This window comes from Xylocopa sonorina, chromosome 9, assembly GCF_050948175.1.
Source record: "Xylocopa sonorina isolate GNS202 chromosome 9, iyXylSono1_principal, whole genome shotgun sequence".
Taxonomy (NCBI): Eukaryota; Metazoa; Arthropoda; class Insecta; order Hymenoptera; family Apidae; genus Xylocopa; species Xylocopa sonorina.
The window spans coordinates 12,279,430-12,300,488 of NC_135201.1; the positions used below are offsets into that span (position 1 = coordinate 12,279,430).

The 21,059-nt window shown below is 37.2% G+C and overlaps 6 protein-coding genes across 9 annotated transcripts; 3 read left to right on the top strand and 3 right to left on the bottom strand.

Moving 5' to 3' along the window:
- Positions 1-421: 421 nt before the first annotated feature.
- LOC143427152 (uncharacterized) lies at positions 422-4,490 on the top strand. The gene is made up of 5 exons (XM_076901080.1): positions 422-734; positions 1,236-1,616; positions 1,698-1,976; positions 2,052-2,545; positions 2,622-4,490. Exons 1-5 carry the CDS (start codon positions 567-569, stop codon positions 2,770-2,772), a joined length of 1,473 nt encoding a protein of 490 aa, XP_076757195.1. The 5' UTR covers positions 422-566; the 3' UTR covers positions 2,773-4,490.
- Tpr2 (Tetratricopeptide repeat protein 2) lies at positions 3,738-6,949 on the bottom strand. Its single transcript, XM_076901081.1, has 10 exons — positions 6,839-6,949; positions 6,449-6,537; positions 6,253-6,377; positions 5,989-6,177; positions 5,782-5,900; positions 5,393-5,711; positions 5,144-5,309; positions 4,925-5,071; positions 4,675-4,827; positions 3,738-4,602 (listed from the first exon to the last, which is right to left on the bottom strand). Exons 1-10 carry the CDS (start codon positions 6,865-6,867, stop codon positions 4,511-4,513), a joined length of 1,428 nt encoding a protein of 475 aa, XP_076757196.1. The 5' UTR covers positions 6,868-6,949; the 3' UTR covers positions 3,738-4,510.
- Positions 6,950-7,289: 340 nt separating this feature from the next.
- Positions 7,290-11,270, top strand: Eif3c (eukaryotic translation initiation factor 3 subunit C). Of its 2 annotated transcripts, none has more exons than XM_076901856.1 (12): positions 7,290-7,420; positions 7,677-7,782; positions 7,872-8,004; positions 8,080-8,364; positions 8,442-8,539; positions 8,613-8,740; positions 8,812-9,225; positions 9,313-9,522; positions 9,606-9,759; positions 9,819-10,034; positions 10,117-10,933; positions 11,013-11,270. In XM_076901856.1, exons 2-12 carry the CDS (start codon positions 7,690-7,692, stop codon positions 11,144-11,146), a joined length of 2,682 nt encoding a protein of 893 aa, XP_076757971.1. In that variant the 5' UTR covers positions 7,290-7,420; positions 7,677-7,689; the 3' UTR covers positions 11,147-11,270. The 2 variants fall into 2 exon arrangements, with proteins under 2 accessions (XP_076757971.1, XP_076757972.1); XM_076901857.1 differs by having other exon boundaries at positions 8,815-9,225.
- Positions 11,251-13,569, bottom strand: Vps33b (vacuolar protein sorting 33B). The gene is made up of 6 exons (XM_076901858.1): positions 13,355-13,569; positions 13,054-13,277; positions 12,458-12,964; positions 12,138-12,368; positions 11,740-12,065; positions 11,251-11,657 (listed from the first exon to the last, which is right to left on the bottom strand). The coding sequence occupies exons 1-6, from the start codon at positions 13,510-13,512 to the stop codon at positions 11,394-11,396; spliced, it is 1,710 nt and encodes a 569-aa protein (XP_076757973.1). The 5' UTR covers positions 13,513-13,569; the 3' UTR covers positions 11,251-11,393.
- Positions 13,570-13,794: 225 nt separating this feature from the next.
- Positions 13,795-18,766, top strand: LOC143427675 (uncharacterized). 2 transcript variants are annotated; one of them, XM_076901996.1, is made up of 10 exons: positions 13,795-14,071; positions 14,487-14,605; positions 14,687-14,932; positions 15,014-15,135; positions 15,212-16,579; positions 16,654-16,863; positions 16,967-17,076; positions 17,156-17,370; positions 17,446-17,702; positions 17,772-18,766. In XM_076901996.1, the coding sequence occupies exons 1-10, from the start codon at positions 13,910-13,912 to the stop codon at positions 17,855-17,857; spliced, it is 2,895 nt and encodes a 964-aa protein (XP_076758111.1). In that variant the 5' UTR covers positions 13,795-13,909; the 3' UTR covers positions 17,858-18,766. The 2 variants fall into 2 exon arrangements, with proteins under 2 accessions (XP_076758111.1, XP_076758112.1); XM_076901997.1 differs by having other exon boundaries at positions 13,818-14,071; positions 17,446-18,766.
- On the bottom strand, positions 17,878-20,898 carry LOC143427677 (sorting nexin-30). 2 transcript variants are annotated; one of them, XM_076901999.1, is made up of 7 exons: positions 20,757-20,898; positions 20,350-20,505; positions 20,170-20,280; positions 19,912-20,076; positions 19,649-19,844; positions 19,294-19,568; positions 17,878-19,213 (listed from the first exon to the last, which is right to left on the bottom strand). In XM_076901999.1, the coding sequence occupies exons 1-7, from the start codon at positions 20,826-20,828 to the stop codon at positions 18,854-18,856; spliced, it is 1,335 nt and encodes a 444-aa protein (XP_076758114.1). In that variant the 5' UTR covers positions 20,829-20,898; the 3' UTR covers positions 17,878-18,853. The 2 variants fall into 2 exon arrangements, with proteins under 2 accessions (XP_076758114.1, XP_076758113.1); XM_076901998.1 differs by having other exon boundaries at positions 20,664-20,893.
- Between the last annotated feature and the right edge of the window lie 161 nt (positions 20,899-21,059).

Here is a 21,059-nt window from a genome sequence, read left to right on the forward strand (position 1 = left end):
AACTCCCGCGCACACCTATTATTTATCGCCTCCTGATCCCACGTAACCTGAATAAAATTCTACAAACGAACTCCCACCTACCATTTGATCCTCTACTTAATAAAGATCCTCGAAAACAGATATATTTCATCTAACGCAACGTAGTCGTAGTTTGAAATTAATTGAATCGTACAGTGGCACAGGCTTGCCTTAAAATGTATAATTAAAGTATAGAGCTGTGAGTTATTCGTCAATTTCACTTTGATTACAATAGAGTCTGTATCGAAGGACAAACTTAAAATGGTATATGTATGGTTTTTACCTTTTTTCTTTTTTTTCATTCATTAAGCTGATTTGCGAACACAGTCGATTCAACGTACGTTCGTAGAACACGTTTAAAAGTAAGATCATTAGGGGGCACATGCATTGCGAACGTATTGCGAGCATACCACTTGCCTTCGTATCATTCGTGACGATATTCCTAAAGTTGCATATGGTTCCATACATGTTTTGTTGTCGTGAGCGATGATATGTCTAAATAAGAAAGTGAATTTGCTGGTATCTTAACATTCAGCCGATATATAGAAATGGGTAATCAAGTGACGCGTACAGGGCATGCATCTAACAAGAAGAACGATGCCATCGCGAGTGCCGGCGACACGACAAACGCTAACAGCCTCCCAAAAAGTTCCTCGGGAACCGATTTGGAAAGTAATTCGCACATGCAATTCTTTCCGATCGAGAGTTTAGCGAAGGTTCGAAATCATCTTTTAACTGTTATCTTCTTAGATTCGTTCCACTTTGGTCCTCACGAATCGAATAAGAGAGATTCGTTCGATATATCGCAAAGGAATGATTGATCGTCTTTTGAAAATATTCATTATTGTAACTCCCCGTTAGCGTAACGTGCTGCAGTCGTAAAAACATAATTATCTATACATTACCCCGAATGTTTTACGGATCATTTTCCAATTTTGCTTTATGATTTGTCTTTCCATTAACAGTCACTGTAATTTCGTAACCTGTAATTATTGATGCAATACGATTTTTATAGATAATGTTATTGCGTTGTAGAAATTAATACAGATTGTTGTTAGTTTCGTTCAAATATCTCGAGAAAGATGAGATTATACGCTATACTTTTCCCAAATTGATGATATAAGATATAGTTCTTTTTATAACTCTGAGATACATCCAACATCTACCGAAATTAATTTTAATTCATGTACATCAGCGAATCTATGTTCATTTTACAGACTCTGACTCATTTGACTCAGGAGGAAGAACGTACAAATGGTATTACTAGATCTATATTTCAACGGTACCTATTTCCTAATTATCCGGAATTAGGTGATAAATTATTTGATTACCTTTATCATTCTGCGAATGTTAATACCTCGTACTTGAGTGCCAACTCCTTTAAGCAACAAGCTGAGAAGTTCCTTTCTGTAATGAATGATCAGACTGTATTAGAAAATTATGTAAAGTTATATTCTAACATACAAGGTGATGGAAGTGTAAGTCCTGAAGGATTAAAGGCTTTAATGAATTGTTCTTACAAAATTGCTATGGACAGCAGTGGGACTCCTTCTTGTATCTACGCAGATCATATAATCAATGCTGCTGTTGTATCATGCGTCAGTAAATTTAAAATTTATTAGAATTAAATTTCTCCAAATTTCATCCTACCTCTGTATATTATCAGATATATGTTACAGTTTCATGGGAAATATAATCTATCCGTGAGTTATGTAAGCAACTGGATCTGGCAGCATTGTCCGCGTATAATATATGGTCCACATCGCTACGTGATACACGTGCTGACAACTGCTTACCGAAACGGTAAAGCTCTGTTGTCAAAAGAACAGCCGCAGCCGTGTTTAGAAATACCGACACCGATATTGGAACAACCAGAATCTATAGATTTCCCTCAAGTTTTGCTTCCTGTAAGCTATGTCTGGTTATTGTCAAGTACATTACCTCAGTGTTATCTTCAGGTATTCTTTCATTTACTTATCTTATTACATACTTTGTTGAACTGAAAAAAATAGTAAAAAATATTATTCATTTAGACAGATGATTCACCAAAGGACGTTACTCATGCTCTGCTAGCTAAAAGAATGGGCAACGTGTGCCCTAGACATTGGACGTTATTGTACAATAGCTCAGAACACGGGACAGGAGCTAATCGGTTCCTCCATCACGTGCTAGGATACAGAGGTCCGACCCTTTTGTTCATAAGGGCTGTTAGCCCGGATAAAGATTCCGTATGCCCTACGTACTGCATTTCCTCAGCGGTAGAATGGCGCGAGAGTCACCTGTACTGGGGCGACGAGGACTCGATGGGTATCGAACTGTTCCCTTCGTACAGAGTTATCGAAAGAGGACCGAAAGTATTATATCTGAATACTAGTATCAGGGGTTATCCGCATGGATTACGATTCGGAAGTAATCCTCGCTCAGCATACATTAGTATAGATGAATCATTCCACTCGGTCAGTATCTCTGGCGCTCCTTATCCAATTGCCACTTTGGAAGTATGGGGCTGTGGAAACACGCAATTGAGGTAGCATAACTTTTCTTTCGAGTTAGACGAGTCGGACAGATTTCAGGGAAGAAATTAATCTGAAAAATTTTTTAAGGGAACGTCAATTGGAAATAAAAAAGTGGCAAGTAAAGGAAGCAGAGAAGCAGAGGATTGTTAAGTTAAGCGCGAGCGACTGGATAGATCACCCTGATCGTTATTTACTTGAATTGGCAGGTCGAGCATCCTATAACGAATCAAATAAATAGCCTTATAGAATACTGTATTATAGCACAAAATTAATCCAGAATTATAATATAGTAGGTTATTTGTATATATGTATATATTATCAAGCATATTGTTGCTCGGATATGTACTTATGCTGTAAGTGTAAGATCACAAACACTATATTTGGTTTATCTTTTATTTGAATCGCGTACCTGTCTAGTGCACAGATTTTTATTCTACGGTTACGAATATAATACGGCCGGACGGTGAAAATTATTTTCATATTTTGCTGTAAACTGAATATCGATATTAAAGTAGCATAGTATTTAAATCGTATAATTGCGTAACAAGGAATGTTTTTTAATTTATTACTTTTGTCTTATGAGAGTATTACTTAAAACAGAAGTACTTACATCAAAGGTTTAATGCAATCTACTTTTAAATTGTACTTTTGTGCTCAATAATATTAACATATTAGCCTAAAAAATACGAAACTCTAAAAATATTGAAGATGAAAGTGTGCTATCTTATACACTGACAATTCAAAGTTTATAGTATAAAAAGATGAATTTTCAATGCTATACATTTTTAATTGCCAATGTAATATTAAATATATGTGTGTACTAGTTGAATGTAGAATGCTGTTGTGCATATTTTTGAGATTTTTAAAAATGTATTTCAGCTCTTAGGCGCCTGAAGTTCGCGCTGTTTATATAGATTTCCGGAATTTTGCATCTTTTCTATTTTTAAGCTGTTATATTATGGGGTGCCTTATGCATATACTTGCAAAATTGGTAAAACGCATTAAACTATATAAATATTGGATAACATTTGTGGATAACAAAATAAAAGTGGTCGAAATACCTCCAGAACTATTTGTATCTAAATAAGAAAAAAATACTATATATATATACACACACATATATATAGTTAGTGTTCAATAATTTATTTTGAACTATTGCTTTCTTTCTTAGAACAAAATTTGTATCTAAATAAACTATAGAAATATCGAGAGGAGGATATTTTATTTTAACGAACATGTTGATATATGAACAAAGTAGCCTCCTAATTGAGGAATAAATAAGACATTTAACACATCGTTTTCTTATTTCTGATGTCAAAGTAATTCTCACATGCTTATATTAATTTGTCATATTTTGTTCAGTTATTTCCATAACTTTCCGTTTCAGTAACTATGATTAAAGATCATGTACGCTTCTTTAAGAATTCATCGCTCTATATAATGATACTTAATGTAATATATATCTCTACGTAAATTCCGTGAACTAGGTAAGATCAGTTATTGTTTTAAAGGTAATTTGAACATCATATAGTACGTTCTTAATTTAAGACGGTTTCAGAAAGTTAATTGGGAATTCTATTACTCAGCCCAATATAAAAGCTTTTTTCTAACGTCACTGAATAATGGAAGGTAAAGGAAGATAACTCCAACTTTTATAAGTACCTACATTGATAAAAGAACTTCGTCAGAGATCCATGGATGATCATCGATGCGATCATCAATATTCATTCACGCTTAACTCAATAAATTCTACACACACACATATAAGGGTATCATATATATGACATATTTACAGTTATTTTAAATAAATATATAAAACTATGTCTAAGTAGGTTTTATATATTATTTATGCTACCTGATGACACGGGATGTGCTATGAATGGAAGATACATGAATCCAATATATTCATCTCTAGAGCAAAACGATTTTTTAGAATATTAGAAAATGGTAAAAGAACACATATGCTTGGAATGCTGTTAACCAAAGTGGAAACTAAAGTTGCCCATATGGGATTGGTACCCATCGCGTTGGTTAAAGACCGTTTGGAATACTGTATTTGGATCCATATCTACGAAAAAGAATGAGTAATTACAATTATATACTATACTAATGCTTGACAATTAATATAACTAACAGTGACCTTGGAATCCACTGTCATTGTCATCGATATCATGACCGCAATCGTAACGCAGTCGCTTTTTAGGATCAGAAAGAATTTCATAAGCTTCCCCGACCTCTTTAAATTTCTCTTCTTGTTTTTTCTTTTCCCCTTCTGTTGCGTTAGGATGTCGATCTATGCGCAACAATGCAAACATAAATTAACTTATTTGATTTAATTCATTTTAAAATTAAACATCTTTTACATTTCCTATTCATTTTTTCAAACTCACCAGGATGATGTACCATCGCTCGTTTTCTATATGCCTTTTTAATATCATCAGTTGATGCGTTCTTATCGATTCCCAAAATTTTATAATAATCTTTTCTCTTTGATTTCTTCAATGCTAATTTAGCTTCCATCAATAGTCGTTTATTATCTATTAAATAATATTCAATTTGTTAATACACAAATATAGATTATCTTTTTCTATAAAAATTAAGTTACTCGCCACGACTTTTATCCATGTTGCACGCTTTTTCGAGATCATTAACAGCTTCTTCATATTCTTTAAGCTCCATATAAGAAGCTGCTCTTCTCAATAGAGCTTTCAAATAATTCCCGTCTAGTTTCAACGCTTCCGTACACTCTGCTATCGACTCTTTTAATTTGCCTAACTGTAGAGTAACAAACAAAAATTATGATTCTTCTCATAGAAAGTCTTCTCATAGAATTTTATTAGGGAATGTAGATATGATACCTTTACTGCAGCCATAGCTTTATTAAAGTGAAGTTTTGCATTTGTCACTGTATTCTGAGGATCTATAGCCAAAGCTTCTGTGTACAATATGTATGCTTTTTGATACAGTTCCATTTTATAAGCGGCATTACCTTCCTCCTTTTTCTTTCTTAAACTTTTAACTCGTTTATATATTTTCAATGCTTTAGCATGATCTGGAGCTAATCTAAGTACTTGTTGGAAGTGCGCGAATGTTTTCTCAATGTTATCTTGAAAGTACAGACACATACCACGAACGTATATAGCATCTGCATTTTGTTTATCAAGATGTAAAATATCACTGAAATAGTAACAAATGAAAAAAATAGTCCGAGTTGTTTTAAACTTAGAAAATGTAATCAGCATCATACTTTGCTATTTCCTGTGCTTCTTGATATCTTCCCAAGAATACCAAACATTCTGCCTTGGTTAATTTAAATTTTGTACAACTTTTACTGACATCAAGGCAGCGATCCATGCAATAGACAACCTGAAAGTATTAACTAACTAAGCTATAAAATCAATTAAATTGCCATCTACGTGTTCGTTTCAGTTTATTTAAAAATCGAATCTCAAACCTTACGGTAATTCTTGAAAGCATATGCAACATCTCCTTCCTTAAGAAATTTCTTTACATACTCTAAGTCTTTCTTCAATGGAGTAATTGCTTTATTCTCTGGATCGAGCTCTACCAATTTGGATAAAGTGGTTTCAACTTGAGTAATGTCTCCCAAGATCAAGCTACATTTTACAAGCCTTACATACGCCTAAAATATAAATGAATCAAGTTAAGATAATTTTTATTTTCTGCAGGTGAATTTTTGCGTTTGCATACTACATACTTTGTACAATTTTGGATCTAATTCGATACATTTTTTTGCATCCTCCAATGCGCAAGAATACCTGCTGAGCATTATATAACATGCTGCTCTATTTGCATAGTACAATGGATTGGTTGGATATTGTTCTGTAAAAAACAATCATCTCATTGATTCGCCAGCAGCATGGAGCATTCTTAATTGTACAAATATACTTTACCAATAAGTTTGCTGTACTTAGACAATGCTTCCTTATACTTTCCTCCAGCATACAGTTCTTTGGCAGTCTCATTTTGAGATTTTGGCAATCTGGAATAGCTACGTATTTAATTCTCGCATTAAACGATGCGTTATCCTCTAACGATGACCCTTTACCACGATCAGTTATGTAACTCCATGGAAAAGCGTAAAAGTTACAGAGTTTATGTGAAACCAATAACTTTGCTGTTTTCCATTAGCTTTAGAAAGCATGAAAGACAGCAAATTTTTACTCTCAACTCATGGAAATAAGTTCGAACAGTTCGAGAAACGTTTCCTTATATTAGGATCGATGTTCAATTAATCTAACGAAGCAAAATATTCGTTTATCGTTAGATATACCAGTACTTACTCTTTGGACTGTTCAGGGTTAGCAGACATAGTCCAGTGTTTTGAATTTAATTTGCGTATAGCGCGAGATAGGAAAATGAATGCAATACCTAAGAAGATATTGTATGTTACTTGTATGTACATATAGCGATTAGTTGATATTCTTACGGGATTCGAAAACTCTAACGAAACATATACGTATTAATTAGATCCGCTTATTCCCTTTGCGATACAATCCTCTTCCCTTTAATATTGCCAACAGAAGGGACGACTACATAGTAATAATAATGATCATGGGAAGCTATAAGTACGTACGTTCGCAAACTCACTCAGAACGGTTTATATCGCAGCATAATTCGCAAAAATTAATCCTTTCATTCGAATGAAATGAATATTTAAATAGAAATAATTTGAAACGTAACAGAATTTTGCATATTTTAATAATAACTTCTGTAAACAGATTTATTTTGCGAGGTAGTCGTGAATTATATTTCACGCTCTTTTTCGAACACCTTACGCTCCATGCGTTTCGTTTTATGGTATATATCAGCCTTTAATGTCTTTGTCATTATAACCTATTGGAGTACTATCGCTTGAAGGAAAAGTGAGACTAACTTGTGTAACACGTAAGTATAGAAAGTAAATTAAATTTATAAATTTATTTTTTACTGATGACACAGTGCGCACGATATTTGTTGATACTAATCAGAGTAATCGTGCCATGTGCCTAGAAACTTTTTACACTGGCATGTATAATCTGTAACACAATGAGTATAATATTGTTATTGTATTTTAGTTTTAAAATGCGTAAACAAGTACGAAGGTTCGTGTTCAATTGTTTGTTTGTTCTTGCGTTGCAGTACTTTTTGAATCATGAGTCGCTTCTTTGCAACTGGAACAGACACCGAGTCTGACAGTGCGCCCGAGGAGGAGCAGGTACCGAGAGCACCAACCGCAGCCTTTACTGTAAGTCTAGAAAGTACAATGTTTCTTTCTTTTCTGTTTTATGTTCGAAGAACAAAGTTATACCGATATAATGTAAAATGATATTGTAGTTCAGCGATGAAGAGGAGGAAACTAAGAGGGTTGTACGGTCAACGAAGGAGAAAAGATATGAAGAGATTGCTAATCTCATCAAGCTTATACGAAATTATAAGAAGATCAAAGACATGAGTAGCATGTTGTCTAGTAAGTAATTAAAATCTTTGACAATATCGAATGAGATGATTCTTGATTTGCTAAGTTTATTTAATTTGCCTTTAGGTTTCGAGGATTTGATGCGTGCTTATCAGAAGGCATTGCCTGTAATTGCGAAGGAGGAAGGTGGTCAGACGCCGCGTTTTTATGTCAGATGTTTGGTAGAAATGGAAGACTTCATCAATGAAGTATGGGAGGATCGCGAGGGACGGAAGAATATGTCGAAAAATAATTCGAAATCTTTGACGTCGTTACGTCAAAAGCTTCGTAAATATAATAAAGACTTTGAGGAAGATATAGCGAAGTTTAGAGAAAATCCAGACCAAGATGACGACGAAGAGGAAGAAAAACGTGGGTGCAGTTTAACTTCGTTATATATATATTTATGTTCTTATGGATAAATGTTTATCAATGTTCAAACTTTTTAGCTGAAGAGCCTGTAGAATCCGAGGAAGAAGAAGACGGTACTGTTGCTTTCAAAAAAGCTGGATCGGAAACGAGTGAGCCAGACACGTCCAAGTTCAAGGTTTGTGATATATGCAATAAAATTTTGAACGATTATTTAAATAACAGTGATTTGAATGCATGTATCTTTGTAGAAAAGTGTGGCTGATGGTGAGGACGGTAGCGAAAGTGAATCTGATTGGGGTAGTTCGTCGGACAGCGAAAGCACTAGCAGTGAGGATGAAGGACAATATCAAAATATACGTGAACGATTTATCAAAAAGTATGTTGCATTATAATTGTATGAAGGTAACGGGAAATTGCGTTGTATACTAACAGAAATGGGATTCTAAGCAGGGCGACTGATAAGGAAGAGGACGAGGATAAGGCAAAACGGAAAGAGCAGCGTAAAGAACGCAAAGAAAAGGAGAGGAAGAAGAAGAAGGATGAGGATGATGGAGAAGGTGAATGGGAAACCGTAAAAGGTGGTGTGGCCATTCCATCTGAGAAGCCGAAAATGTTTGCAAAAGATGCCGAAATTAACGTGGCTGCTGTCTTGAAGAAACTTTCCGAGATTATCGCGGCCCGCCGTAAAAAACGTACCGATCGAAGGGAACAAATCGAACTCCTGCATGAACTGCAATCCATAGCCGATGCTCATAATCTTGGACCGGCAGTAGCTGTGAAGATTAAATTTTCCATCGTATCTTCCATTTTCGATTACAATCCGAAAGTATCAGATGCAATGAAACCCGAATATTGGTCAAAGTTAGTACACATTTCAAATTAGAGAAGTCAATTCACAGAAGTCTATCCTAATTTATAAATTAATGAGTACGAATCACTTTTATGTAGGATACTGGAACGTATCACAGAAATGCTTGACATGTTGTTGAGCACAAAGGATATGGTAATAGCTGAAGTGGTGTCTGAAGATGCGGAAGAGTACGAGACACCTCCATACAAAATACATGGATGCGTATTAACGTTAGTTGAACGTTTGGATGAAGAATTTATCAAACTGCTAAAGGAATGTGATCCGCACAGTAACGAATACGTAGAAAGGTATGTATAAGCTTAAATAAATTTAGAAATTACAAGCACAGACAAAAATATTATTTGCGGTTTCCTTTTTCTTTCTTTTTAAGATTGAAAGATGAGAAGCAAGTATCAACTATAATAGATAAAGTTCAGGAGTATTTGGAGAGGCAAGGAACTGTATCTGAGCTTTGCCGTGTGTATTTACGTAAAATTGAACATCTGTACTATAAATTCGATCCCAATGTTCTCAAACAAAAAGAGGTAAGTACGCAGTTATTACTGTTTCAATGAACGAAAATTAGAATGATCTATCTTCTCAGGGAGAACTTGGTCCAGATGTTATAACATCTGTACAAGTTATGGAAAAGCTTTGCAAATATGTTTACGCCCACGATGGAACGGATAGACTTAGAACCCGTGCGATTCTTTCTCACATCTATCATCATGCTCTTCACGACAACTGGTTCCAAGCACGCGACCTTATTTTAATGTCCCATTTACAAGAAACTATTCAGCATTCCGATCCAGCTACACAAGTATGTATCTTTCTCTGCAGAGGAACCATGTACACCTATACTTTTATGAATTTCTAGTAATTGTTAACTGTACCAATTGCAGATTTTGTACAATAGAACTATTGCTCATCTGGGCTTGTGCGCATTCCGTCATGCAAATATTAAAGACGCGCACAATTGTTTAGTCGATTTAATGGTAACTGGCAAAGTTAAGGAACTCTTAGCGCAAGGTCTTCTGCCTCAGAGACAGCACGAGCGTAGCAAAGAACAGGAAAAGATCGAGAAACAAAGGCAAATGCCATTCCATATGCATATCAACTTGGAGCTTCTCGAATGCGTTTATCTGGTTTCCGCTATGCTGATCGAAATTCCGTACATGGCTGCGCATGAATTCGACGCGAGGAGAAGAATGATTTCCAAAACTTTTTACCAGCAATTAAGATCCAGCGAGCGTCAATCATTGGTTGGACCACCAGAGTCAATGAGAGAGCACGTTGTCGCGGCGGCGAAAGCAATGCGCAATGGAAATTGGTTGGCCTGCAATAACTTTATTATTAACGAAAAAATGAACGCTAAAGTTTGGGATCTCTTTTACCAAGCAGACAAAGTTCGCGATATGCTTACGAGACTAATCAAAGAGGAAGCGTTGAGAACGTATCTGTTCACTTATTCGCACGTCTACGATTCGATCTCTATGCCAAAACTAGCGGAAATGTTCCAGCTGAAACGACCTGTTGTTCATTCCATCATAAGTAAGATGATAATAAACGAGGAACTCATGGCATCTTTGGATGACCCGACAGAGACTGTTGTAATGCATCGCAGCGAACCAAGCCGTCTACAATCGCTAGCATTGCAGCTTACCGATAAAGTGAATAACTTTGTGGACTCTAATGAACGTATCTTCGAAATGAAGCAAGGTAAGCTATTAGCAATTTTAAGGGATCTTCATAGCTTATTCTAGTATGTCTACATTTGTCTATATCTGTTACGCGACAGGAAACTTCTTCTCAAGAGGGAATCAAGGAAACTTCCGCGATAGGCAAAACTACAATCGACAAGGACAAGATTGGGGCCGTCAGAGACGTGATCGCGATAGAGATCGTAATCGAGAAGAAAGTCGAAATTATTAAATCAAGATTCATTGAACGTTATTTACGTGGGTGTTCAACAGTGGATTATCATTTTACCGTGTACACACTCGTCTAAGTAATGTTAACAATAACAGTATATAAAATAATTGTATGTTTCAATGTATATTCGTACTTTTCCACATCCGCTACTATTTACATATAAAATCATTCGATTTATTATACAAAAATAAGCGCGTAATAGTTTATTATAGTTCTTTCTTTATCAATTATCATCTTCCGGATATGTTTATATATCTTGTATCCTTTCGAATATTTTATTACCTGTTATTATACTATCCGATGCTAGAACAAGTCTAATTCCAGTCGACTTTTCTATAAATCTGCAAGCAGTTATTTCAGCATAAGTAATTCCACCAACAATGCATATTACTACCATTTTTGGTAGCAAAGAGCCACGTTGACCACTCATAATGCAATTCGATAGATTCGCCAATTCTTCGAGACTCTTGGCATCTCTGTCCTGATTTACAACAGCGTTCAATACTTGTGCCTATATTGGGATGCGAACTCTGTCAGTATTGTCGGCTAAAGAGAGATAGCTAATACCTGATTCAGTTGTGAGTACTACTAACGATTAGTGGTATGTAAGCATTATTGAAAACGTAACCGGGACCCGAGCGGCCTTTTTGATCGGTTTGTTTAAAATAACTAGGTAGTAACTTCAATTTTTGTGCGCTGTTGTTCCATTCGCTGGTCCAATTCGGCAGTCTATGTAAAATATTCTCTGTTCTGCACTTTAACAAACCTATAACTTGCAATTTATAAAACAACGGGATATGCTTGTAACCATGAGCGTGAAGATGAAGCTTTTGTATAGATTGCAGCTCGTTTTGCGTAATTCCGTCGCTTGCGATTGACAATAAACATAACAAACGTAAAGTTCTCAGCGGATGATCGTCTGTAAAATGAATATCGTCTCGAGGATACTCATACCTACATACGATTTAATAAAAAAGAAAAATTGTACTACCTATATATCTCTCGATATGACTCAAGCACTCTTTCCTTTCTTTGCACTCGATTATCCATTTCTCGAGTTTTTGCAACGTTTGAAAATCGGAACTCAACGTGTCTGCGATTAGCTGGCAAGCGGATATATGAAATGCAAGCTGTCGCGTCAGATCTCTCGTCTTTTGCAGTCTCGTTGCCACGTATCTTTCCATTTCGGACAATTTCATTGTTTGTATCGCGTTTTGTTCCGCTAATGTACAATATTAAAAACATCATTAATTACCGTAATGATCGACTTGGCAGAAGATAGTTATACAAAAACGCAAACATAGTAGAGACATTTTAGAGACTTGGCCTTTCCATGTAAAATTGGAAAAACTTCGCTGCACGGCGTGTCTCTTACTTCCCCGTAAATCTGATCCTTATCCGGATCTAGTTTGGTCTGAGACTTGCCCAACGTGCCTATACCAACATTTATTTCAACCACCTCGTGCAATAATGCAGCGTAAGTGACAGGAGTTAAAAGCGGTGCGACCAAGTCGCAATGCCTGTCCATTATAATTAAACCTCCTATCTCATTCTCAATGTTCGAAGAACCTAAACATTGTCTCATAGACTCCATGATTTTCACTATTCGCTGGCTATGCTTTCCAAGGGTAACCGTCAACTTGGGCGTACCAAGTATAAGTTGCAACGACCATATACCACGCGCCAATGCTGGTAGCAGTGTAGTATCTTTATGGTAATAAAGATCGGTAAACATACAACTTTCCAAAGATAAGATGTTTCTATCTAATCTTATGAATTCCCAGCTCAGTGTTTGTAATGTGACTAGTCCAGATAGGCCTAAGTAAACATACGTATTCTCTCTTAATCTAGATGTACATGAATAATTTAAATGACCACCGTTATGTTATGTAATTAACAATAATCACCCTCCTCTTCGATTATCGAGTTAAGGACAGCTGGTACAAATGGAGTAACGAGTATATGATGACACGGCTGTATATGCGACTTGACAGTTGGAGGAATCTCTGATTGTATCTGATCTAACACCCTCTTGCAAGCAATTAAATCGCTTGAAACTAGAAATATATGCTGGGCGTTCGTAAGCTTCAAGCCTTGCTCCATTTTGTAGATTTTCTCGATGCCATATCGTCTAGACAAAAGGTTAGCGTATTTGAAAATGTAGACGACAACTGACATCAGTGAAATGATTAATCTTAAAGTAATTACTTGAGCACAGAAACTCCTACGAAACTATCGAGGATTTTCATCAGTTTCTGTTCTATCACTAGATCTTTAGTCCCGGGGATCGCGTCCAATATCTCAACGAGCTTTCGCTGACTTATTTGCTGCAATACGTTTAATCTATCGTCCAATGTAATATCCATAGCTTTTTATATACGTATAACAGAATACAATAATACAATAATATAATCTTTCCAGGTTTCCGTGGTCTACGTGAACATCGCAGCTTTTTTATCGTCACGCGACATGGAGCTGCTAGAAAGCGACCAATTTTACGTGGAACCACGACGTATTCTTCATCTAACGGAATTCATTCGATAAGCAAATCTTTAAATCTTTCCTGCTCAGATTTCTAGCCGGATTAATTTGTTAAATGACCGTTACGTTGAAGCCAGGAATGTGTGCGTGTCTGTACACGCATGTAACAATCAACTCGACTAGTGCACCCATGTGGCAAGCCCTCGTAAACTGGAACAAATCGTGTTTTCCGATCCTCTCGATACTCTCACTCGTACACTCACGGAGCAGGGTTATTTAAAAATGGCGGACGCTTCGTCTTCCGACACTACCTCAGATTGTTGCAATGAATGGTTCTCTGATATTACCTCCGAAAAATCGGAGTACGTTATAGTGGGTCAGAAGCCGTGCCTGTCCCATCGTCGCAGCAAAAGGCATTTCTTACAGAAGTTATTTTTAAGGGAGGTAAGCCTGGTTAACCTTCAACTTGCGCGAACATTTACGAGACTCACGCGAACGGGTTCCCCGTTGAGTGTCAAAATTCTCTGATTATTTGAGATGAACAATCATTGGACGATTGTCTCCCATGATTTTGATCGTTCCTCGGTGTCGTAACGTTCGTTGTTGAACGACACATCCTATTCGACTACCGACGGTGGCGAGAAAAAAATCTGCCTTTGTTCTTGCCCGTCGAGTTCCTTTTTATTTCTCGTCGTGTCGTTCGTCGACCCTGATCTCGTCGAATTAACCATCGCGTAATGTTTCACGAATGACGATTAAAGTTTGAGAAAAGGTGGAGGAGAGAGTGAAATCTCGAGGCTTGCAAGCCCAAAGAAAGGAGTAAGAGCATCGTTTAAAAAAGTTGTATCAATTTTTACAGATCAGAGGTTGTTTATCGGCGCACAATTATGCCTCGGAGGAAAGACTGTTTGCCACTGTACCTTCGTGGAGACACTTGCCACTGTTACACGTAATCCCAAAATCAGCACTGGAAGCAGGGTATGTTTGGATAGTATATTTTCGTTCATCTTACTAATGATAATAATAAGAATAATAAGTAATGTTATTACCATTCTGAAGACACATTGTAATGGGATTGACGCAATGTGGTCAGTTTTTACTTACGTACACGTACACCATGGATGAAAGTGGCACTACCTCTTTGTACAAATATTTGTTGCATTGGTGGGCTTTTACCCCAAACCACGTCGCACGTAAAGTTGCAGAGGTCACACTATTTGGTAATTATACTATCTACAGAGAGCTGAGTATCGTTATATCTCAATGGCCCCTGGAAAGAAATAAATTAGTGATACACGGTCTTTGGTGAGTTTCCATTCGATTACTCTACTCTGCAACTTCTTTAAGCTTATTATATACAGGCTATTAACTTGTACAAATATTTAGTACAAATTGGCTACACCTTCAACCAACAGACAGAGCATACTTAACGATAACTACAGTACCATCTTTAGAGAATTGTAAAGACTGTTTAAAGGTAGCTGCATCTTACGAAGAAGAAGGTGAAGGTAATCTAACTTTATACGTTGATAAAGCGCGTCGCGACAGACGAAAGGAAAAAATATGGACCGTATATTTTTACAGAGTTGGCAGTCAATTGGGATGGTTGCGTACGGTGTAACTGTCTGCAACACGGGCTCACTGTTCATACTACCTATGAAGTAATTTCTCCATATCCTAAGTTTCGTGCTACTGTCTGTTTGAATTACTGGAATCACGTAGTAGTTAACACAGGGAACTTTTTACATGTGCTCAGGGTGGATTTGGACATTCCGAGATCGAAAAACCATAAGTCTAGTGATAAGCAAGACTCTGTCATTCCTGACACGGTACCGTTAGATATGAGCGATGTCGAGGAATTAGATTATACCAAGACGGTTACGGAACGGTACGGGAGTTCCGACGCGGTCGATCAATCGCCTCGATGCGAGGCGGGTATAGAACACGATTTTTTAGAAGAACCAATTAAATTAGATGATAAGTTAGGCCGTGATTCGTTAAATACCTCAAGCAGCAATCAAAGCGACTGTGTCTGTGATATAAATAAGTCTACCGACGCCGTAAGTGTTAAATCGTGTGGGTGTTCGGACGGTGGCGAGTGTAAATGCCGAACAGGTAGTCCGATCTCGCGAACTGAACAGCAGGCGATCTCTGTCAGGGACAAGATCCTCCAGGATTTCTGCGAAGACATGTCCCAAGAGCTGAACATCGGCAGTGATTCGATTACTCTTGTAAAGCATCCTTCGTGCTCACCTCGGTCTACGCCGCAAAGACTTCCTTCTGATCTCAAGATGATGACCTGGTCTTCGCCAATTCTCACGCCACCCTCGGACATCCTGAGAACCCGGAATTCAGAGTCTAGTCATAAAAGCACGCGCAGTCAACGACCCAACTCCCCTCAACCCGGTGCTTCGAAGGACAGTATCGTCGCCTCTGTAAATTCTCCGCTTCATTCTTCGGTCTCTGTGAGTCCATCCTCTTCGTGCTCATCGCGGCTAATGTCGCCTCCCGTGACGCGGTCCTTTCGTCATCTGAGCCCGCGTAAGAGATCCAACTTACACTCTCCTCCTCCTGTCATAAATACAACACAGTCAAGGACGACCAGAGCCACGCACAAGCTTATCCTGGAGGCTGAAAAGGCATACGAATTTACGGATGAGGCGCAGGAGACCTGTGAGAAGCTCAGCTCGTTCCGGAAACGACGTCTTGCCGATAAGAAATACGAATTCTGCGACGAAACAGAGGACGCCGAGAATATAGTTCCTTTCAAGCATATACGAGATCAATTCAAACATCGTGGATGTTCGATCCACCAGATACCATCCTCTCCAACTATGTCACCTGCACTGCCCAACGGTAAGAAGCATTGGGTGGATTCTGATCAGAGCGAGACTGATGATTTCAACGTTAATCAGGATACTAGTGCGTCGAACGATTTAACGATGGATTCAGGTAAATTGAATTACCTACACGAAAGAAAAGCTCCGCGCTACAATGAGATTCTTAACGTTATTTTAATTTATCAGCCGAAAAGAATGTGCTACGTCCATTGAATCAAAATCAGCTACCCAACGGAAGTATAAATAGGGACCGTTCCAGTAGGCATTCTGTGAATGCCTCGCCATTAGTTCCGAAAATAAATTTACAGTACCCTAGTATAAAATGCACAGCTCACTTCAAGAGAACTTACATAGAACTCGACGATGAAATGATATCTGTTATCACGGATGTTGAAGGTATATTGTAATGTCGTTTACTCTTTAATGGTTAAAAATTACAAGGAAAAAAAAAAGAGAAAAAAAAGACGAACGGGCATAAAAGTATATATAAATTTCACAGACGAGGAAACAGGAGGGTACGTGAGCTATCAATGCGTGCTTCCGATGCATGTCCACGGATCTGGATATGTCCAAATGCAAATGATTAGCAACAGTAAAGCTGAAAAATTGGTATCGCGTTCTAAAACTAGAATGCTTTAATACAACAAAATATCACAGAACGAATTTTAAACAATTATTGCGTTTTTAGATCGTGCCATGTGTTTCGATAAACCAGCTAAGTTTCGATATCGAAACGTTCTCTCATCACATCGCCGACTGGATCTGCATGAGATTCAAAAAGAAATACTGGCACTGCAGTGATTATGACATAGAAATAATCGACGTGTGCGCGTTAAGTGGTGATATTATTTGCCTATTGATCATGAAGATTCAAGCTAGTGAAATTAGTAGTCAGACTCAATGGTTAGTACTAAGTTTATGTTCGAGAATGATCATCGTGTTCTAATTTGAATACATATTTTGGTGGTATGAAATTAGCTCTCAAGAAAGGAAACAGTACGAAGTAGGATGTAAATTCACGTGGAATATCGATACAAGCCAATACAGAATAACCGACATACTGCCATTAGAAGAAGTGAAATCAGAATTATGGAAGCCGAACTGTATGAATGTCCCAAATTTTCGGAGCCCGTTGTGGAACCCGACCAGGCGCCTAGCGCCAAAATTAAGGGAAAAAATACAACAACCGTACGCCCATACGGTACGATTTTTACATAACGAAATGACTTTGGCAGGTGAGTGTCTTAAACGCAAGTTAAATGTTATTTTAGCCAACAAAATAGTATACGTCGTGTTTGTTTTAGGCGAATCCATAACTCGACTGTATGATTTGGATAATTTGGTGGAATTTTATATAACACCGATGCCGAACTACTCTTCGATCGAATAAGACGACTATCGGGACGACGATAAGTTGCAAACAATAATTTATTTATTGTTACAAATTTAAGAGCTTCATCTCTTTCATCGATAAGATAGGGTGTACAACGTAACGAATGTATTGGAAATGTACACTGATACATAAACTTACGGAAACTTACTTACTCTACTTCGGAAACTGATTAGTTCCAAGCGTGAATAATTACGGATGTAACACGTTGTATAAATTCTTACTGTCCTTTTTTTATAGGACAAATCTACCTAAATAATTTAATTGTTAAGTGCCATCCTGCAGTGGATTATTCGAAACTTAACAACGTAGATTAAAGGTACTGAATAACGATACAACGAACGTTACAAGCGTCTGTTTGGACTTTGTAAATTATATTCTAGCGCTATATACATTGACTATTTATATATTATAGATAACTTTGGTAATATATTACCAGATATAGGTAACTAAGAATTGATTGTCAATGAATGTATTATATGTGATTCAAAGTAAGACGAAGAACAAATAGCGATAAATAATTATTTAGTAATTGGTCCCAAAATTAACTGACGATACGAAAGGAAAAGCTATTTATCTCAAGGTATTTCTTAGTTGATTCTCTATGCCGAAATTTGCCCTAGCTAGATTCATAGGATTAAATACATTCATTTTATCGTACTGTATTATAAAGCCATTTTACCACAAACTTTTTTATATCTGAAAAAACGGAAATACATATATAAACGTGCAACATATGCGACTAATGAATACATTGTAATTTATGTAAGTACCGATAGAATTTTCGATGGAAAAACATTTAAGATTTGAGAGAGAAAGTTATTTAATTTGCTGAGACAGCAACGACGAAGCTGATAAGGTCAGTTTCTTAAATGCAATAAAATATTTGTCATTACTGGCAGCTGGTGATTTTACAGTATTTTTTTTTTTGTTTATCTTTTTAAATGCATAAGATAATTACTGTGTGTATGTCTGGGAAACGATAGATTGCACAATTCAAACCGGAATCTTGATAGGCGGTCCTACATTAACCTCAGATCCTACACCATCCAGCTTCAAACCAGTGAGAATTTCTTCCCACGCATTCATACACTGCTGGTAATGCCGAATTTGTTTATCAGCCATCGATATTAACATATTCTTCAAATCCATTTGCTTCTCTACGTTCCATCTCTGTAAATCACTCCGCAAATTCTCGTTCGCACATTCCACGCGATCTTGTAATAATTCTGTTTGCTTTGCTAATCGCGGAATGGCCTGTGCGAGTCTCTCCAATTTCTCGTCACGAGACTCCGCCTTCCAGAGTGATCCACCCCAATTTTGCGTAGAAGTACTACCGCTTGTGAAACCTATTAGCTGTTCAAATAGTTAGCATTACAGATTGCTACGATTCATTGATTCCGTTGGCCAGTTTTGCAATTAAATTCAATACACACCTGATCCTTTTCCAGCCGTTTCTTTGCTAAATCCTCGACGGTCATTTCATATTCGATCTGCATCGAATCACGTCGTGACAAAGCACTCTTAACTGCATCTATGTACGAAATATACTCCCGTTCTTCATTTGGAACATTTTCCAATAATTTTTGATGCGCCATTGCATTGCACTCTATCGCTTTGGCAATCGCTAATAAGAAAGGAGCCAGTTCTGGCTCGGAAGTTGCCCATAAGGTAAAGATTGGATGTAATTGGTGCAACTCCAGCAAGTAGTCTAATGAAACATATATATAAATATATATATACGTAATAAAAAGGAACTAACGCAACGAGAGATCCAATCGTTTGTTGTACCTTGCCTCTCTTTATGTATACGATGATTTATCTTATCTACTGTCGCTAATTTTTCACTAAGAGCTGTACAATAATCTCGAATCTGTTCGAATTCGAAATGACGCTGTTTCATAGTATATGTACTTGCAATATTTTGCAGAGAGTCAGTCATTTTAACGAGAACATTACCACGATTTTTACGATATATAAGAAACTCCTAAGGAAGGTAAAAATATAATATGCCGTTAGGACATTAGACACAAGGAATGCGACAATATGCTCACTGCGGGTTTAGTTGTCAAAAAGATGTGCAAATTTTTGTCGCAGCTAAGAATCGGATGATTTACAACTCTATTAAGGAACACGTGTAACAGTTTCATGCGTGCTATAATAAATTCCTTGGAGTAACGATCTAGCTGAGCCAATAACGTATGTTTTCCTGGCATGGGCTGAAATGGTAACATTAACAATTGTTTGTACAAGTTACAAGACTATTCTAAGAGTAAACTGTTTTCCTGAAATGTGTCAATGAAACGACTCACTGGTATGATGTGCGTCGGGTAAGAATCTACTAATTTCTGTCGTAACCAAATAAAATCATTATATCGTCTTCTAACAATATACTCTCCTTCCTCGAATTCTGGTCTTGTCGACTGAAATGACACAGAGATATCATCGTTGCTCATACGTTTCCAAGTATAATTACCCAAAGCAAAAACTACCTTTGTTGTTATTCGAAAAGTAATGTAAGTTTCAAGCGTTTCCAGATGCTTTTGCGGATTGTCTACTTTCACTTGTAGATCTCTGGAATCCGCCTGAAAATCTGATATCTCCTGCTCCGGTAAAGTGGAGAAACTGTCAATGGATGGAGACGCTATCTGGAAATGGAAGAATTCTATTCAGTTGGAACGCGCAGCTTGCGTGAACGGTTAATACTGTTAATCGGTGCAAAGAACAATTCTCTATGAAGCTGCCTGCTATTTCAGCATCGTAATCGTATAGTGGCTGTCAAAAGAGTTACAGGTTATATCCTCACCACAGAACCCTCGACAGAGGTGCTACAATTCGAAAGAAAATCGACGTCGCGGTTTTCGTGCTTAATAACACCGCCGACTGCCATTGTGCTTACTTCTAGAATCGCAGAATCCTCTGCATTTTTCTCGCTCAAATTCTCTACCTCAAGCTCAGAAGAAGTCATCATCTTTAAACTGTCAAGCAACACAGCTTTAACGACACTGCGTCAGAATGCGCACCGTTCGTGGAAAACACGAATACGATACGCACATTGATCATGCTTCGAGAGCTAGGTAACATTTTTTGAATACTAACTATTCCCCTAAAAAAAATTAATTAATTAGTACTACAAATTGCAGGTATTACGATTAACTCGTTTTTTTTTTTATCGTTAATCTAGTTTAAGAGAAATCGTGCA

What these genes read in the sequence shown, in the direction of transcription:
- LOC143427152 (XM_076901080.1), top strand. Translation starts at nt 567, where the DNA reads ATGGGTAATCAAGTGACGCGTACAGGGCATGCATCTAACAAGAAGAAC. An exon ending in CGATCGAGAGTTTAGCGAAG is followed by an intron (nt 735 to 1,235) that starts GTTCGAAATCAT and finishes TTCATTTTACAG; the next exon opens with ACTCTGACTCATTTGACTCA. An exon ending in TGTGGAAACACGCAATTGAG is followed by an intron (nt 2,546 to 2,621) that starts GTAGCATAACTT and finishes AAATTTTTTAAG; the next exon opens with GGAACGTCAATTGGAAATAA.
- Tpr2 (XM_076901081.1), bottom strand. Translation starts at nt 6,867, where the DNA reads ATGTCTGCTAACCCTGAACAGTCCAAAGA. An exon ending in AACCCTGAACAGTCCAAAGA is followed by an intron (nt 6,538 to 6,838) that starts GTAAGTACTGGT and finishes TAGCTATTCCAG; the next exon opens with ATTGCCAAAATCTCAAAATG. An exon ending in CTTTCAAGAATTACCGTAAG is followed by an intron (nt 5,901 to 5,988) that starts GTTTGAGATTCG and finishes TAATACTTTCAG; the next exon opens with GTTGTCTATTGCATGGATCG.
- Eif3c (XM_076901856.1), top strand. Translation starts at nt 7,690, where the DNA reads ATGAGTCGCTTCTTTGCAACTGGAACAGACACCGAGTCTGACAGTGCG. An exon ending in ATTCCGATCCAGCTACACAA is followed by an intron (nt 10,035 to 10,116) that starts GTATGTATCTTT and finishes TACCAATTGCAG; the next exon opens with ATTTTGTACAATAGAACTAT. An exon ending in TATCTTCGAAATGAAGCAAG is followed by an intron (nt 10,934 to 11,012) that starts GTAAGCTATTAG and finishes GTTACGCGACAG; the next exon opens with GAAACTTCTTCTCAAGAGGG.
- Vps33b (XM_076901858.1), bottom strand. Translation starts at nt 13,512, where the DNA reads ATGGATATTACATTGGACGATAGATTAAACGTATTGCAGCAAATAAGT. An exon ending in AAAGGCCAAGTCTCTAAAAT is followed by an intron (nt 12,369 to 12,457) that starts GTCTCTACTATG and finishes ATTGTACATTAG; the next exon opens with CGGAACAAAACGCGATACAA. An exon ending in TCATATCGAGAGATATATAG is followed by an intron (nt 12,066 to 12,137) that starts GTAGTACAATTT and finishes TTCATTTTACAG; the next exon opens with ACGATCATCCGCTGAGAACT.
- LOC143427675 (XM_076901997.1), top strand. Translation starts at nt 13,910, where the DNA reads ATGGCGGACGCTTCGTCTTCCGACACTACCTCAGATTGTTGCAATGAA. An exon ending in TTAGTGATACACGGTCTTTG is followed by an intron (nt 14,933 to 15,013) that starts GTGAGTTTCCAT and finishes ACAAATATTTAG; the next exon opens with TACAAATTGGCTACACCTTC. An exon ending in TTACGAAGAAGAAGGTGAAG is followed by an intron (nt 15,136 to 15,211) that starts GTAATCTAACTT and finishes ATATTTTTACAG; the next exon opens with AGTTGGCAGTCAATTGGGAT.
- LOC143427677 (XM_076901998.1), bottom strand. Translation starts at nt 20,828, where the DNA reads ATGATGACTTCTTCTGAGCTTGAGGTAGAGAATTTGAGCGAGAAAAAT. An exon ending in CTTTTCGAATAACAACAAAG is followed by an intron (nt 20,281 to 20,349) that starts GTAGTTTTTGCT and finishes GTGTCATTTCAG; the next exon opens with TCGACAAGACCAGAATTCGA. An exon ending in TATACATAAAGAGAGGCAAG is followed by an intron (nt 19,569 to 19,648) that starts GTACAACAAACG and finishes ATGTTTCATTAG; the next exon opens with ACTACTTGCTGGAGTTGCAC.